The sequence below is a fragment of the Hirundo rustica genome, chromosome Z (assembly GCF_015227805.2).
Source record: "Hirundo rustica isolate bHirRus1 chromosome Z, bHirRus1.pri.v3, whole genome shotgun sequence".
NCBI lineage: Eukaryota > Metazoa > Chordata > Aves > Passeriformes > Hirundinidae > Hirundo > Hirundo rustica.
Window position 1 is genome coordinate 9,535,962 of NC_053488.1, and position 18,810 is coordinate 9,554,771.

The following is an 18,810-nucleotide window of genomic DNA, read 5'->3' on the forward strand; positions in this document are numbered from 1 at the left end:
ATCCACAGCAATGCAATGGAAAACAATTTAAAATCAACAATATTTTCCTACTGTAGAATTGATCTGCTGATAACAAACAAGGCTGCTAAGCTAGTAGTTAGCAGGAAAAACTTCAACCCCCTGCCCATCAAACCCCTGCACAACTTGTGCTCCAAACTAAGATGGCTCCAGATAAATATTAATAGTAGCTGGTACCAAAATTCTTCCTGTACCTTCAAAGTAAGAAAAGATTTTCACAGTTTTTTTTGAGATGGCTTGTGTTTTATTACTTTATGTGGCTGAATATAATGGAACATACTTTTCTAATAAGAAATATTTTATGAGAGGATAAAATCATTTTCTCTGGCAAATTTAAGAAAGCTAAGCTTTTTGTGAGCAGGATCCAAAAAGAAGAAAAAATTCCTTTGCTTCCAGTAGCTCTTTCTGTGTAAGAGGAAGACATTAGCAGATTTGAAGAAAAAACCCCATGCTGGTCTGATTCTAAAAATTATCCTTTATTTCACCATGTCACAATACAGGTGGAATGAGGCTACACAATACATGAAGAGCAGAGACTCTTCAAATCATCTATCTCATTATGTGAAAATAGAGCTACTGCACATATAAACTGCTGTCACTGAAGGAAAAAAAAGTCTTTTTCTCTCCTAAATGTAAATTGAACAAACTGTGTATTTTTCACTAGCGTTTTTTAAATTTTTATGAAAGAGATTTATATGCTACTGAACATATCTGGATTAGGAACTATTCAGACTCTCTGCTTGCCTCTCACAGCACAGACAGAGAACATTTTAATTTCCTGCTACATACCATAGAAATCAACACAGTTCTTTCAATTTTATTCAAATTTAAATACCGAAACCTCTGGTGAGGCATCTAATTCCTGTTTTTCAGAAAAGGCAGTGGTGACAAGCCTTGCTGGCTTCTAGAAGGCTGCTTGGCTCGGCTTTCAATGACAGTTCCCCTCAGGCTGGCCAGGTCACCCGTCCTTCTGTATGTACATGACTCTCTTTCCTTGCCACGTGTCTGGACCTCCCTTGCACAACCACCACCCTCAATCTGCATTGCTCCAAAGTGGTGGGTTTCTTGCACATGCGTGTCAGACCTGGCTCTGCCGACAAACAACATAAGTGAAACTTTATGTGAATGGAGGTGTGAAAGATCACTCTTTCCTAGTAAGTGAAGCACTTAAAAGATAACTTGGTAACTTAGATAGTTACTTGGTGGAATCAGCCTCAAGCACTGTTTTCTTAGATGCATCCTGTGCACCCTATCATCTGATCAGATGTGAGTTTATCCTGATGGGAGAAGAGCTTCCAAGAAAGTCTTTAAGAAAGATGGGAATGCATAGTAAACATCATCAAAGCAGCCTATATGGACTGGAACTCATGCTTAACAGATCCTGTAAAAAAGGCTCAGTTGATCAAGGCAACTGTCCACAGGAATAACCGTCAGGAGTCAAATATGGCTTTGCACCTCTCAGTTAAACAGTTTTTCTCCATAATTGATGGATAATTGACCTCTTAGCCATTTTTTCACACCTGCATCCTTCCGTTGCAGTTATGTTCAGTCTGCAAAACTGTAGAAGCTAAAAAGTGAACTTCTGAATATATCCTCATTTTTCTTTTTGACATATCTTTATAAAATAAATGCACATACACAAAAGGAAAGCTGCAGAAAGCATCCAAAATAAATCAGTGAGGGAAATAAGACAGGCCAGTATTAGAGAAGCATGTAAAGACTATAAGCAACTTTGCTTTGCTGCTTGCACAAACCTATAGCAGCAGTGACTTTAGCATAACTGTTAAAAGATGTAATAGTTCTTCTGAGTGAAAGAAAAAAAAAATTACTATGTTTTGCATTGCTCTGGCACCATCCATCTTCTTAATGTACTGATTTTACTAATTTCTCTAAGGATATGATATCACTATCATCATCATCATCATCATCAATACCCCTTAGTTCATTTAAAAGTTGTTCAGTATGCTATACACTGGAAAAATTCAAAATATTTTTCTTAATATATGTAATCAAACAAAGCTAAATTAGCTAAAGTACCTATTTTTAAATATATTGCTAAGTCAAGCACACATTGCTATATATACTGCATGGCAACATACAAATAGCTGGAGATTTCTCTCATCTGAAATTGTTAATACAAAACATATTATATACTGTTAGGGTCCACTGTTTATAGTAGACTATTTATTTATTTACTATTTATTTACATACCTATGATGCCATATTTCCTCCTTAGTCACATAAATCCTTTTCCTCAAAAAAGCTACATGTCTATTTAATATTTTAACAGATAAAGGGGTAAGGTTGAATGGGATGTCTTGAGAACAGCTAGTCCAACCTGCTCAAGCAGGGTCAGCTGCACAGGTGCCCAGAACCATGTCCAACTGTGTTTTGATGGGCATTCCACAGCCTCTCTGACCAGACTGTTTGACACCCTCACATGAAAGGAAGTGCTTCCCTGTGTTCAGATGAGATCTCATGTGTTTCAATTTGTGCTGAATGCCTCTTGTGCTGGCATTGTGCACCACTCAGAATAATCTGGCTCCTTCTTCGTTCCCTCCCACCAGGGATTTTTACACATTGTACGTTAAGCACTTAAAGGCTACAAATAATCCAGGTAATATTTCAGATAGATGACCGCAATATGTTGAAAAGTTTTGCAAATACATTTTAGGAAGCACCTTTACTCTCCTTTTGTGCTCTCCCAGCAGTAATTTTCTGCAGCAAATCTGCTAACTTGCTTTTTTAAAATTTAAATAGCCCTAGAAAAACCTAACTCTCCATCAGTGAAACACACTTCATCTGTACATCAAATTGAAGGGAGCATCAAAAATTAGGGAAATTAAATGAGAACAGCTTGAAATCTCTATACACCAGACTGGTAGGGGGTTGAGAATTCTCAGGCTGCAGCTTTCCATCCATTTTCTCTGCTGCAGTGCAGTCGGTGCAGGGATAGCCAGTCTCCATCCTGGCCACCAGCAACTACTCAGTGAATCATCTTATGGCAATAGGTTCATCTGAAAAATGCCTCCTTCCCACCCAAATAAGTTCTTATTTATCCCAGTCAGTTCCTCAAACTGACCTGACATCATACAAAATTATGCCTGTACGAATGCAGATTCTGTGCACAACCAGAAACAGAAGGTGGGCAGCTCTGCTGATCAATGTGAAATCATACTTCAGTCTGCATCCCTAACCTGTCATCATCACAGCACTCACAACAGCTTAAAGAGGATCTCTGCAAGATCTCTGTGGCATCTAAAATGAAACAAACACTCCTGCATGGCTGACTCATTTCCATTACTTTGTGGTCTGTCTATGCACAGTTTTAAGTACTGTAAATGACCTAGCTCCAGACACCACAGTGCAATTTTTATCAGTGGTACTTGAATCTGCTGAATAAGTTTTGGACATAAAAGATTGACTCATGCTGTTTGAGATATTCTGTATGCAGGACAACATACCCTCTTCTATTTCTATACCCAATCTGACACCAAACACCCCTCACCCACCATATTTTCCTACTGTTAAGAGGAAGGAACACTAGTCATGAGGGTATAAGAGGCCAGGATGGGATAATTTAAGATTATCAAGTGTTCTGCTAGACTTTATTTTCACTTGTGTCCAAATTGAATGTCATAAATGAAAAAAGTATTTTTTGTGTGTGCCATTAAGTGAGCAATTTTAAAAGTACTTTTCCAGTAGGATAGTTTGAGAAATGTTTATTATATTTGGAGCTCTTATTCAGGAAGAAGAAACAAGCAAAAAAAAATCTACCAGAATTCTACCACAAAACTATCAGAATTTCACTTCTAAAATACAAAGTTTATAAATTATACATGTACCAAATAGCTCCTTGACATTGAACACAACCTGCACGGAATCCTCTTAGGAGGAGTTAAATGGAAAGAAATCTCACAGTGGATTAACATTACCAAATTTGCTCTGAATGCATACAGGAAGGAAAAGTACAAATATTTTTCTATGTGTAAAAACTTTCATTTTTATACCTGTTTGGAAAAAGACTCTGGCAATTGTAGTGCGACACAGTGGACATGGAGTGCTGGCTGGATTATCTTTGGCAAGCATCCTTAAGCAAGGTTCACAAAAGATATGGTGGCATGGATAGCACATGTAGGGATTGAAATAAACATCCAGACACACGGCACAGAGGTAGCTTTCTTTATCTCCTCTGAGTTCATGCTCATCATCTGCATGCAGGTTATCATTTGCAGGCTGCAAGAAGAAAAAGAGAACATGTTTTCATATTCAGCTCATAACTATTTTTGATAAACCAGTTGTCCGGAAGGTAATTTTCAGTAATGCTTAAGAAGATAGTACACACAGGTGATATTCTTAAATTTAATACAGGTTATTTTTCTTAAATTTAATACAGGTTATTTTTAACAAGATGATGAAACATAAAACAGGAATGTCAGAAAAAGTCCTCTGTGGGAAAGATGAAAAATCAATAGACAGTAAAAGAAAGAAGTAACAAAACAAAAAAGGCAGAGTAAAATTGTATTATGATCAGATTTCTTCTTTTAAAATGAAATGTAACAATTTATAAGTGTCTGCATTACAAAAATTGATTAAACATAGAATGGTGTGGATTGAATAGGACCTTAAAGATCGTCTAGCCCCTACACTCCTGTCATGTACAGGACACCTTTCACTAGATCACGCTGATCAGAGCTCCATCCAACCTGGCCTTGAACATTTCCAATAATGGCGCATTCACCACTTCTCTGGGCAACTTGTTCTAATCCCTCACCTCACCACCCTCACAGTAAAGAATTTTTACCTAATATTAAATCCAAACTTACTCTATTGCAATCTGAAGTCATCCCCCCTTGCTCTATCACTGCATGCCCTTGCAAATAGTCTCTCTTCATCTTTCTTGTAGGCTTCCTTCAGGTACTGAAAGGCCATAATTATGGAACCCTTAAGCCTTCTCTTTCCCAAGCAAATACTCAACAAACCGAACCAAACCAAACCAAAGAGTCAGTCTTTCCTCAAAAGAGAGATGCCCCATCCCTCTGATTATTTTTCTGGCCCTCATCTGAACCTTCTCCAGCAGGTCCATGTCCTCCCTGTGCTGTGACCCCAGAGCTGATGCAGCTCTGCAGGTGGGGTCTCAGCAGAGCAGAGCAGAGGGGCAGAATCCCCTCCCTGGCCCTGCTGCCCACACTGCTCTGGATGCAGCCCAGGACACGTTTGGCTCTCTGGGCTGGGAGTGCCCATGGCTGGGTCATGTCCAGCCTCTCATCCATGACACCCCCAAGTTCTCTCAGGGCTGCTCTTGATCCCTTCATGCCTCACCCTGTACTGATACCAAGGCTTGCTCCAACCAGGTGTAGTACATTTTGCTTGGTCTTATTAAGCCCTCAGGAAATTCCTGTACTCCCACTTTTTGAGATTGTCTACGCTCCTCTGGATGGCATCCCATCCTTCAGGTGTGCAAATACCATTACTATGCCAAGAAAAGCAAAACAAAATAAAGATCTCTAAAAATAAACTGTTGATTGTTCTGCCTTCGAAAAGTAATTTGTGAAGGGCATTGTTCCAGCAAGAATGTGTTCAAAACAAGCCACAACTTTATTACTACAAAGCACAATGTAAACCTTAGGGTAGAAAGTCTAGGAACTCCTACCATCTTTGATAACTCCTGGCTTTTATCAACATATGTGCTTCAAATTTCCTTGCACTGCTATATTTGTGTGAAGACATTTGGACTTTCAAATGGTGCTCATCCGACATAAATGTAATAATTTGTGTGTATTGTATGTTTCTGGTTTGCTCTTCTAAGATGACTAAACCGTTCCTGAAGTAACCTGAAGATGAGGTATTAATGGCACCACGGATTTTTGGCCGTCGTGATTTAGGAATGGTACTCCTCAGTTTAGTACTCCCACTGAGATTCTCCAAACCAGGTGCCACTCACTTGCTCGCCCTCCTCTCTGTGGGGAGCTGGAGGAGAATTGGAGGCACAAAAAGTAAAGATCACAGGCTGAGATAAGAACATTTTACTGGGAATGACAACAAGATAAGAAAATGAACAGTAACAGAAACAATAGTAAAGGCAGAGAATGTAAGAAAAACTGCTGTTATTGCTCACTGTGGAAGCCCCTGACAACAGATAAATACCCCACTGCTCCCTCTGGCTCAGAACCAGAGCCACCTGACTGGTCCCTTCAGCTTGGAACAGATGCTATCCAACTGCTCCCTCCAGCTCAGAACCTGCACCACACTTACTCAACTGGAAGGAAGCCCTTCTCTTAGGAGGAGACTCCCTTCCCCTGACCCCGGCAATAACATGAGGTAGAATAGGACAATCCTAGATCTTAGCCATGCTCCCCCCTGGCTACTGCAAAAGTTAACCCTATCCTGATTGGAATAAGGATATTGGCTTAAAGAGGAAACCAAATTCTTCATCTTTATGGGAGACACTCTGGAGAAATTTACTATGTTCTACTTCTTCTATCCATCTTAGTTTCTGTTTCTGGTTTTCTTTCACAGCTCACAGAACCCAATATAGTCCAATAACCAAGAGATTCACCAGGAAACACCAAGACAGGAGCATTTCAAGACATGGATGAATGTCAAAACTCTTCTCTCATGCTCCTTACTCTAGATTCCCAATCCTTGCCTCCCCTGTGCAGCTGCAGTGAGAAGTGATAGAGAAGCGGGTGCCTGTAATCCAGCCAGTGTCAATCTACCACACTATGTATTACAGGGGTCACTTTTGACACTCACAGGCCATGACAGACCACTATGGCCTGACACTGGTACCAAAAGTTAATGACAAATGTTATTATTGTGATTACTGTAGATATAGGAATCTCTAGACATTTCAGAGAAGATTACATTTATGGCTTATAGTGGTTTGGATTCCTGTGTCTCTCATTATTCCCAAAGAGTATCTCTCTCTACGGGAAAGACTGAACTCTGCAAATAGTAAATAAGTCCTTAACAGTATGGGTACTGCAGATTGCATTAAAAATACAGAGCAGGAGTATTTAGCCAGGATTTATCAGTTCTGGACAAAAACTTGTCCTGTTATTCTACCTTATCCTTTGCATTGCACTTTTCAGGATATTATGTGTCAAGAGGGCTTGTAAATTCTGAGCTGCTGTGCCAAAAATGCATGGGGATAGTTTTGGTTTACCACTGTGTCCAAACACAAGCTCTTGTACAACCATGAATGTCAGTAACTGTGTGTCTCTTACCTTAGAACTTAAATACTCCAGTTTGATTTTCTCCACTTGACAGGGCCACAGAAAACTTCACTTTCAGTACACAGTGTGTACTGAAATTTACTGCAGAGGCAACCAGGCTGTACTGATAAGCAGGAAGCATAGGTCTGGCTGGGCTAGCATCCACAGAAGCTAGTGACAGATAGGAACAGCTTGGGACCATTACTTCCAGTTCCATGCTATAGGAAAGGTTCTTAAGCCAACATTAAATACTAGAATATTACAGCTATCAGTAAAACTGTTTAACACAGAGTGTCTCTACACTTATAGCACAGAAAACCCACACCAGAACAGAATGGCGAAGGGTAACAGAATTGATTACAGCTAAATAATTTTAGAATTAAGGAAGCTTCATAATAGCATTTCTTTGGGAAAAAAGTGGAAAATAATTTGGCAGAGAAAGTGAAGAAAGTAATCTCAGGTGACCAATGACCAGCAGAAATCACAAAACACTAATAGATTGTGTAACTAACAGTCTCCTCCAACCCTGCCACGTAGGCTTGGCAGTGCGGGGTTAGTGTTTGCACTTCATGATCTTAAAGGTCTTTTCCAACTTATATGGCTCTATGAGCCCATGTAATGTCAAAATCAAAATTAAAATCTAGCACAAAAACAAAATACAGGGAATAGAAAACTTTTGCTGTCTGGTTTTGATGAGCACTGTTTAGAAGGAAGATATACTATGTGTCCAGAGGAGCTGACTCAAGATAAATGTCTTTCATATGTCAATTAAGTAACTAAGAGAGCTAGAGGCAAAACTGCTGAAGACTTACAGGTAATGGTTGGTTCTGACACAGGTTTGTAATCATGGTAAGATGCACAGACAGAGGTATCCCAGAACCAAGTGCAATTAGAAGGATCAAAATTATTCTAATGTGCAAAGAAGATTTAGTTAGAAGTAATTTTCTTAGTGGAAGAGACGTCTTTTATACAGCTTTTTGCCCCTTTTCAAAAGACTTACGTAAGCACATGGCATTTTTCAGTACTGCGAAGCTAAACCAGAGACACTTACTTATACAAGAAGCTAATGCACAATAATTTAAATAGTCGTTATTTTCTTGGTTTGCAATTAAGTGGTGCCTATATATATTACTAGAGTCAGGGCTTCAGTGTATGAAGACTTTACAAGCGTAAACCAGAATGGTTTTCTTACAGGATTATAGTACGAACAAAATTGAGAAAAGACATGCAAACATCAAGGACAGTGAAAGATTGCCAAATGATAACAGAAAAGGCTTGAAAACAAAACTATTAGTTCTAAGAAATGAAAAAATGGTTAAGTGCCTTTCATGTTCCCATGTTGATTGGGAACTGCTAATAAAGCTTTGACAGTAATCGCTGATATTTCACTGGTTGGACACCTGAAAGATATTAACAAAAGAAAAGAGAGGAACAGTGAACCAACTTCTGCTTGAGAAGCCCATAAAGTATGTTAAATAACAAAGAGTCTAATACAGCAGTGGTTGAGAAGAAGCATGAAGATATAAAATATGGATATTAGAGCTTGTGAGATGTCACTGCTACTGGACTACAAGAAATTAATTGAATCAGTTTCACATTCAGAAAGAACACATGCACCACTAAATAATATGATATCTAATGTATGATTTACCTGTAATCATGTGAAAGACCTGGACCCAGTGGTCATACACACTTACAAGAAAAGATTTTGTATTAATGCTATCGTAAGAGGAAGTTCAGAGTAAAACACAGAAGTATGATCTGAACAGTGATAAAACCAAATAAAGCACATATAATATTTGATAAAGATGCCACATTATGAAAAAAAAAAAGCCAACAAGCTGCAAACCCCTTCATTTTAAACGGACCTAGTCAGAATGCTTTGTAAGCTCAAAAATCTCCACAACTGAAAGGACTGATGACTGAGAAAAAAATCAGTTCTATATTTCACATGATTTTCTTACAAATAAAACTGCATCTAGAATGATTTGCAGCTCTAAACCAGACCTTAATTATAATGCAGAATTGGAATCATACACCTCAAGCCTGAAAAAGTGAGGAAGAATGAATATTGATACTGTCTTATACAAAAACAAAACAAAAAGAAATAAATGCTTCTTGGTTGTTGCTGGACAAAAATATCAGTAGATTTATGTTGTCCCACAACAGCTTTTGAACCTCTTAGTCAATTGCAAACAAATCTGACACAAGAATTATTACATCAGGTACATTGCTTCCTGAAAATTTCCTACAATTGACTGGTATATGGGATACAGGGACCTGAAATGACTGTCACTGTTATGAGAAAATCTTTAATTGTTCTGTTGCTTCAAACAGAATTTACCTAGCCTTATTTCTGTAGAATAAATTAGTGACATTTAATGACATTTCAAAATTAAACGCAGAAAAAAAAAAAAATCCAATATTAAAATGAAAAAAAACCCACAAAAAACCCTACCAAAAAAATGTTCCTAGCTATACTAGCAGAAGTTCTTCCAAACCAGGCCATTAAGTACACCAGGGTTTGCATGCCTTTTTGAACACTCTTTCAGTTGACTGGTATAATGAATACAAAAGGACATATTTTCAGACATTTGGCAAAACTAAGCTTGAAACATAAAAATCATAATAGGGTAGAGAGATCAATACCCATGGCTTAAGCATCTTTACAAATCAATAATTGAGTCTAAACTTCTGGCACTCTAAATCTCTCCCCATACAACATTTCAGAAAAAACCTCAAAAGCAAGCCAAAACTTCAAAGCAGAGCTCTGTGGAGCTACCTATTGCTATGTCCTCTGTTCAGAATCACAGAACCAAGGATGAGTCAGGTTGGGAGGGACCACAGTGATTCATTTCAACCAACCACCCTGCGCTGGCAGGGTCATCCTAGAGCACACAGCACAGGATTGTGTCCAGACAGTTCTTGAATATCTCCAGTGAGGGAGACTCACAGCCTCTCCAGACAAGCTGTTCCAGTGCTCGTTCCCCTGCACAGTGAAGAAGTTCCTCCTCATGTTCAGGTGGAACCTCCTGGGCATCAGTTCCTGTGCATCGCTTCTTGTCCCCTTACTCAGCACCTCTGAGAAGAGCCTGGATACAACCTACTGACACCCTCCTGTGACGCACCTATGTAAATTGATAAGGCTCCCTCTCAGTCATCTCTTCAAGGCTGAACAGGACCAGTTCCTCAACCTTTCCTTGTAAGAGAAATGCTTCAGCTATTTAATCATCTTTGTAGCCCTCTGATGGACCCACTCCAGGAGCTCCTTGTCTCTCTTGTCCAGAGGAGCCCAGAACTGGACACAGCACTCCAGGTGAGGCCTCATGCACCCAGGATAGTCTTCTTGGGCAGGGCGGGCTCATTCAGACCCTCTCTGCTGCATTTGGGATTGATAAATTGCTCTAGGGGAAACAACTGAAAGACACTTTTCCCATTATTTTTCTAGAGGATTTTTTTTTCTAGAGCTAAGAAACTAACAGTGGTATTTGTTTATTTGGGTGTTGGATTATTTTGGTTGTAATCTTTTTTTTTTTTGGGGGGGGGGGGATGTTTCTAGGGTTGGTTTGGTTGGTTGGTTGGTTTTTATTCAAACTAATTTAGAAGTTGCTTTAGGCATTGGAGTTGTTCATCAAGGACAACTACAGGTTGGATGGAAGTGTGAGTGACCCAGTCTAGTGAGTGGCATTCCTGTCCATGGAAAAGGATTGGAAGGAGATATTTAAGGTCCCTTCCAACCCACTGCATACTATGATCTTGTGTAAATAACTGCATTGTAGACCAAGGCTTCTAAGGCAACTACTGATAGGACACATATGATAGAGTACCTTAAGAAAGAAAAAATTACAAAATGCCTGAGACATAGCAAGTTAACCGAATTGTCTCAAAGAAATCTTTTTACTTTGTCAGGAGATAAAGGCTTATTTTATTGAAGAAGTGGAAAAAAAACCTCAGGAAAAAAAACAAAACAAAACAAAACAAAACAAAAAAACCCCACCAAAGGTGAAGAAAATAATCTAGCACCTTTTTTTTATTATTATTATTCCTTCCATACCTCACAGAAAAAAGAATAATGACTATTTTAATTGATTTCTGATTCATATTGTTTTAATGAAGTTGAAACAGGCCACACAATACTGAATGTTTCTTGTGCTAGACATTGTACATGGGTATTATGCACTTACCCCCTTTCTTTCCAAGCAGCTTATATAATATACTTCAGCAACTTATGATAGATTTGAAATTATTTAAGCATTTTTTTGTATGAAATTTGGTTAATCTCTGCAGTTCCTTCCATGGAGTACTAGCCTTTATACTTTTGAAATATACATCTAAACTGGCAGCTCTACATACTATTACCCTTTTGGAAATTTCTCTTAGAAGAATCATATGTAAGGAACATCTGTAAACACAGTTTTTATGAAAGTATTTGGAAGATCCCTGCAACTACTTTTATAGAGTTATAATAAGGTTTTATTCCTATTAAAATAATTCAGTTATAAAGAAGAATTGAAAGACAGGCTACTGGAATAAATATTACTCAAAATTCTTGTACCACAAGCATCTAAACACTTTAATATTTATAATAACTCTTGATTAGTATATAAGAAATTAGTGCCACGTTACAAGTTTATCTTTGTTTCTATTTTGCATTTCATAAAATACATACATGATTTATAGAGGCATGTATAAACTGATGATGTCAGCACTATAGTTAAGTGGCAGATGAAGCTTTCCACCAAAAAACCCCATCCAGGCACAACTATTAGTGTTACTAGATTTAAGAATAAAGCAAATATTAACTATTAGTCATCTTTATTGTAATCACTATTTCAAACAAAGAGAAAGAAAATTCATTCCCAGAGGCCTGCAGAAACTTCCACGAATCTCACAGAGACTTGATATGATGCCTCAACGATAGGTAAAAGGATCTGTTGGCCCTTCTGGCGTGAATTCCCTGCAGCGAAAAAATTTCTTTTTAACAATGTCTTTTCTTTTTTTACAGAAGCTGTAGGGAAGAAAATGAGATTATTTTTCCTCCTTTTGGTATTGTGTATCGCCTTTGCATTTTGGAAACTGAAACAATACAGAATTGACACTATCATGACTGTTAAACATTCTGTTCAATTTTACAAACGTGTTGGAACTGGAAGGTCAAATTAGAGTCCTAATGAAGTAAATGAATTGCTGTTTTTTGTTAGTTGGAGCAAAACAGTTGCTATCTACACTTGAAGGCTCCCTCTCTACTACAGTGAGAGTATAACTCCTCTCTAGTACAAACTTATAGTTGTTCTGGTTCCTGCCAATTTGCATACACACTGAGATCAGGAACCAAAAACATATTTTGGCTTTGATATTAATTTTTGTACCTGCAAAACCAGCTTTTTTATTATTTTTTTTATTTTTAATTTTAGCAAAAAGATTTGCAACCAGACAAGTGCTTATTTTTTCATTCTTTTTCTAGGATTTGTGTGAAGGTATTACTTTTAAGGAAAATGCTCATAACAAAACGTCTCTAAAAGAATGTCTTTAACAGTGCTGCTACATTTTGGCAGCTATGTATAAGTATAGTACGGGAAAGAATGCATCTAAAATGCTTCTTGTCATTCAGTATAAATTTAAGGTGAATTACAGTGACGCATGACACAATCTGAGGTAACAGTATACAACAGACACTTAGTGAAGAACAACGACTCCTGTAATTTACAAAGGTCTCTTCCCCAGCACTACACAGCAGAAAGTGGAGTGGGCAACATGGAAGAGAGTTGGTCAGATGTGAAGGTTCATTCCTGTTCTGAACAGTATTTATAAACTGTTTATAACTCAATGACATTCCCATTTATGGAACACTGCTTTCCAAAATAAGATAAATGTACAGAATTTTAGTTCTCTACCAGTCTCACTGGTCCTGGCATTTGCCTGCTCCAAGGTAAAGTTCTCTCTATTCATAAAGTCTACAGTAACTACAAATATTTGTCTGCAAGCAATTAGCAAAAGATCAATATAATGGGAGTTACAAAGAGTTTTTGGCTTCTAGATACAGTTACAGAAGATTTCTTACCATTTCGGACAGAAAGATGAGTTTGCTGAACTGAATTCTCAGAACAGACTTTTTCAAAAATGTCTTCAAATGTTTTTTTAAACTAATTCCTCAGTATTATTATGTAGCCATGACCATTCTTTCAGTCATCAGCTGTGGTGGTTACATGACCACTCAAATTTTATTAATATAATAATAACATGTTTCCAACACAGGCTTTTGGGTACACACAAAAGTCAACAGACTTTTGTAGAAGTCACAAAATTCTTGCCTTTTATTCATCAGATAGAAGAGAATTTAGTTAGGATTCATAAAAATATGACCAAAGGAGGTATTTAACTCAGATAAATCTACGCTGCTTTTTCCTTTATTCACCAGGATGTGCATTATAGTACGACCAACTCTGACCCTTCTTTTGGACACCTGTGGAATGTGACATCCTTCTTTCTGTGTTGGGTGACAACTCTGTGCCTTAGACTGAGCTCACCATTTACCCCAAAATCAATGAATCTGAAAGTATCCTCTCTTTCCACAACTGACGCAGAGTTTGTAAGATATCACATTAAAAGATTCACCTAGTGAGATGAATTGCTTTAAAATAAGTTGCCCTAAAATTAGGAACCTAAAGCTATATTTAGACAATTAAAGGACTGTCCCAGTTTTCCAAAGTTTCCTTATCTGGCTGGAGCAACTGGGTGATCACCTTCCTTAGAACAATCAGGCCGTCTATTTAAAATGTGTTAGCTACGTTTTTTAAAATCAGTTTAAATATTGATTACTTTAATAGATTCCATCACTCAACAGTGTTTAGAGTACAGCATTCAATTGCTTTGGAGGAAAATGAAGACAAGCAAAGTGTTTCAAAAAAGAATTAGGTGAAGGTAATCAGATTGCACACTCTTGCTTAATTTTTTATACCTACTAAGATGACTATGGAATGATCCTAGCTTCATCAGAATCAAATATTTTAATTCACTTCTTATGCAGTTCAGCATGAATTGAAAAATTCAGATACAGATTTCCCCCTTAAATGCAAACAAACCACCAAAATACACAAGTAGCTGCTTCTACTTAAATATATATATATAGCTATATATCTATAGCTATATATATATCTCAGGAAAATTACATTATATTTTCCACCACTAAAAACTTAAAAGAAGTACAAATCTTTTCGATTTCCTACAGAAACTGTATTGACTCTCTGGAGATTTTCTCAAAGTGAATGACATTTTTAAATGTAAAAAATTATTTAAGGTTAAGACTAAGAGCCATCGACAACAAGATCTTTATTTCCATTTTCTTGACATAATTATATGACTAAGTAAAACTTGTAGTTTTTAACCCATCTGTAGTGGACATTGCAATGCTAAATTAAAACAAACAATCAAAATACAAAAGTGTTTCAGACATCCTTATGCAGCAATAGAAAAATATGTTCCTTTTGTTTCTTCTTTCCATGCAACCCTTGGAGACTGACACTGAAATTTGATCCAAAGCTGTTGGAAAAAGCAGACCAGGCGGACCTGCAGTAATAAATACAGACCAAATGTTGTATCTAGATGTTCAGTCTGATTAATATTTCTCAACTCTTAATCTTTATGATACTTTGTCAGAAAGTTTATCAGAAATATTATTATAAATTGTGGTTCAGTATTGGCAGCAGTCAGCAATAAGCAGTACATTCTTTCCTTGTTATTTTATTTGGTTATATCCAACGTCATACAAATTGTGAAAAAGCTTGTTTTCCTCAAATGTAACTGTTAGATTCCAAAACCTGAAAGTGCGAAAACAAGGATGGATTCAAAGGGGTCAGTTGTCAGTATTCTGATACCTGAATAAATCCACTTTCTGGATACTTAAATTAAGCTGCTGATATCTTTTCTGTCTGATAAATAGAACAGAAATGATTGCTTACTTTTTATTTCATAGTATAACTGCAACATTTTGTATACATGCATCTTTCTGTAATTATTAGTAATGTCATATATGTGTCTATAAACACTTCATTTCATGCAGAGCAAACTACATTCCTTGAACAGCTATTGAAACATTAACACTTTATTTTATGCAAGGCAAAATTTTCTCTGTTGTATAAGCAAGATATTTTCACCCTACTTCATTTTCCCCAGCTGTTATTTATTAAGACAGTGAAGCCATTTTAAACTTTCGGGTGCCATCGTCTTTCATGAGCCTTCCTACAAAAGCCTTGAGGGGTCTGAATAATGACCTTTGATGATTTCAATGTTTTCTCTTTGCTGCAGTTTAATATTACAGATTTTTTCCTCTAATGAAGTATCTCACAAAGTCTTTCAGAAACTGAGTATGAAAATCTACCCTAGCAGGAAAAAAAAAAAATTAAAAAATTTAAAAATATTTTCTTTAGAATTGCAGGATATTAGAAACAGAAAAATCAAGCTGAACATCTACTATTTCACATTTCTCTGCCTGAATTTAAAAAGTACGATGCAACTACAAATGTTGGTGCAACAGAAAATTTAATCTTAGCAGTTACTACTTACCCTTCAACAAGGACAACGTTACCATGAAATATAATTTGATTTAGATGATGTCAAAATTCTTGTTTGAGAGTTAAAATTTTTCAAGAAGTACCCTGGGGTGGGGGCAGAAATCACCATAAGCATGATCATCTCATATCTAAAATGAATCTGAACTTTTGGATTTCACTTATCACTGTAAACCTTATCTAAAAAGCTTAAACTCCTCATACAACAAATTGCCATCTAAATTCATTAAAATTCTCAAAATACATGGATTTACTGAAGTGAATGCACTGCCCTAACACTTCACATATTTGACCCAACTTAGATATATGACATAATGAATACTTGGATCTATGATAGCCAATATATAAAATCAGAATACAAGGCATCTCATATCTTTCACTGTTGACATCCTAAAAATACTTGTAAGACTGACATCAAGAAGATATAAAAGAGTTTGGAATTTTGTAGAAATATAAAGAAACTAGAACACCCAGCTTACAATGTTTTCATGTGAAGAACAGTTCAAAATATACACAAGAGAAAAAAAAAGAACACCAGGAAAGGTTGTTTCAAACTTAGTATTCTGCATGGTATAAAATAAACTGCAATATATTTTTGTGGCAAAGTACTGTACTATAGTTTGATATTAGAATATCTATCCCCTTTCTGAAAAAATCAACAGATTTCTAACACTGCCCACTACTATTAATATATTAGTTAAAGATTGTTTCATTTTTAATTATCTATACTTAAGCAAAGACACTACTTTGTACTTTGCATCTAGTATAACAGTGAGGGTAAAAATGGAATTACTATAAAAATAATTCTAGTAGACTGAGGTAGAGGACAGACCTCACTCAAAAGCCTCCCTCATAATCCTAGGACTCTCAAGTGAGGTTTTAGAAACTGTCTGATGTTAGCTAATAATTTTCATCTCCCTAATGTGGCCAGCATGCTATGTCCTAGTTTAGCAGAACAGAGGAAGTCTTTCCTAATGAGGAAACAAAAGAAGCAAAGACAAAAGACCCAATACAGTGAAGCACACAAAGCAAACCAATGCCATTAAAGGTGATTGTGCTGGGTTGGTTGCCTCCTTAATGTAAGTTTATAGCTGACAAACTGTGAGTATTTTTAGATGTATTATTTATGTCAGTTCTTCAGGCAAAAGCAGGGCATGTTTGAAGCAAAAAAGCTCACTTTACACTGTTCAAAAGCCTGACAATCTTACAAAGAATAAAACTTGTTCAGCTGCAAACTTTCCATTTTATGACTTTCACAGTGCAAGGGTCGCACTTAATTTTGGATCTTAAAGGACAAAAGATAAAGCCTTCAAGCAGAAGATATAACATAAAGCTTTTGTGAAGAGTACAACCAGCACAAATTCTTAGACTGCATGACAAATTCAAATCTTCTAGCACCTAATATTCTATTGCTAAAAAGAAGTCTTAGTCCTTATTGTACAGATAAACCTTCAAAAGTAATAAAATTTAACTGATGGAGACAACCTGAAAGAAAAACTCAGTGATGTGAGCTCTGTCCTGCTTAAACCTGAGTCTTAGCTCTGATGTCCACCACTGTCAACTTTAGTCATTTAACCATGATCATTTAGTGGATACACAGTGTATGAAAGAGACTCAGGAACTGAAGAGGCTGCTGGAAAAATGCAGAGAAAAGCTGAAAGGTGTGTCAAAAAACCTACTACCAAATGCAGAAAAAAAAAATGTTAATGCATATTATAAAGATATATGGCATAGGTGTATGTCTATACTTTGTATATGCGGCCAAAAGAGTGCTGCCAGCACACCTGTGTTTTGGCTATTGCTTCATTCCTTGGAATACTTCCTTTCCTATTTCAAACAGGCTGGGACTGGGCTGGAGGCTGGGAGTTGACAGAGTCAGGACAGGTGACACACACCACCGGGTGTCACGCTCAGCAATAAATGCTCAGGGAGATGAGGATGAAGAGGTGAATGTTTGTGGTTATATTTCTCTGTGCAAGCAACCATTACATGTGCTGAAGCCCTGATCACTAGGAAGTAGTTGGACATCTAACTGCTGATAGAAAGGAGTGAATGAACTCCTCTTTTTGCCTTGCTTGCACACAGGGCTTTTACCTTCCCTGTTAAACTGGCACTGTCTTATCTGTGAGCGTTCTCACCTTCTTCTATTTGCCCTTACAAAAATGGCCCCCCTATTTGCCTTTGCAAGAGAGATGAGTGAGCAAGGGGCTGGGTAGGTGGGTGTTTGGCTGCTGGCTGGGGTGAGCCTATCACAGCCCTGAAGGTACTGAGCAGATATTACCAAGTGTTTAATTATCCTTCCAAGGACTTTATCTTGTCAGGAATAAAGAGGCATACGTAAATAATTTTATATAAAAAACAAAAAAAACCCCAAGCAAACAAAAAACCCCACAACCCCAAACAACAAACAAACATACAAACACACAAAACAAAACAATCAAGTCACTTGTTCCATAATGATGGATGATAATTGTACAATAAAAATATAAGAAAGCATTATGACACTAGGTTAAATGATGTGCAGAAGTGTTTAATAGTTCTTTAGCCTTCAATCACAGTTTGTTCACACTACTCCTTACATTACTGTATATAAACTTTAAGTTTCAACAGTTATTTTTTCAATGCCAGAAGAGATTAATTCATATTAAGTGCTTTAAAACATTATGTAAAAAGATCTTGTCAAAAGCCCAAACCAATTTATAATGTAATAAAGCCCAGTGAAATCTTACTTCTATGATTTTTATAAAATCCATCACCATAAGCCCCCCAAACTAAGAGGAAGGAAATCAATGACAGATAACAATGGAAAGGAGACTATGAACTTGTCCCTAGGTCTGTACTACATACCTGCTTTCACTACTTCAACCTGTGTTCTTCCTGGCACCAAATCTAGTCACTAAGATACTGCTGAGATTGCAAAGATAACACATCAACACAGCATCTGCTAAATTCGTACCAGAGTATTATGCCTGCCTAATCTCTAGGTGTTGTGGATTTCCAATGACTAG

General features: G+C 37.0%; 1 protein-coding gene across 3 annotated transcripts in view; it reads right to left on the reverse strand.

Annotated features, from left to right (window-relative positions):
- The window catches only part of RNF180 (ring finger protein 180), a 68,130-nt gene that overhangs the window by 20,005 nt on the left and 29,315 nt on the right, over positions 1-18,810 (reverse strand). For all 3 annotated transcript variants that reach the window (XM_040090185.2, XM_040090186.2, XM_040090187.2), the window contains one exon: positions 4,029-4,254. In XM_040090185.2, coding sequence (XP_039946119.1) covers positions 4,029-4,254 — 226 coding nt within the window. The remainder of the gene's footprint in view (positions 1-4,028; positions 4,255-18,810) is intronic.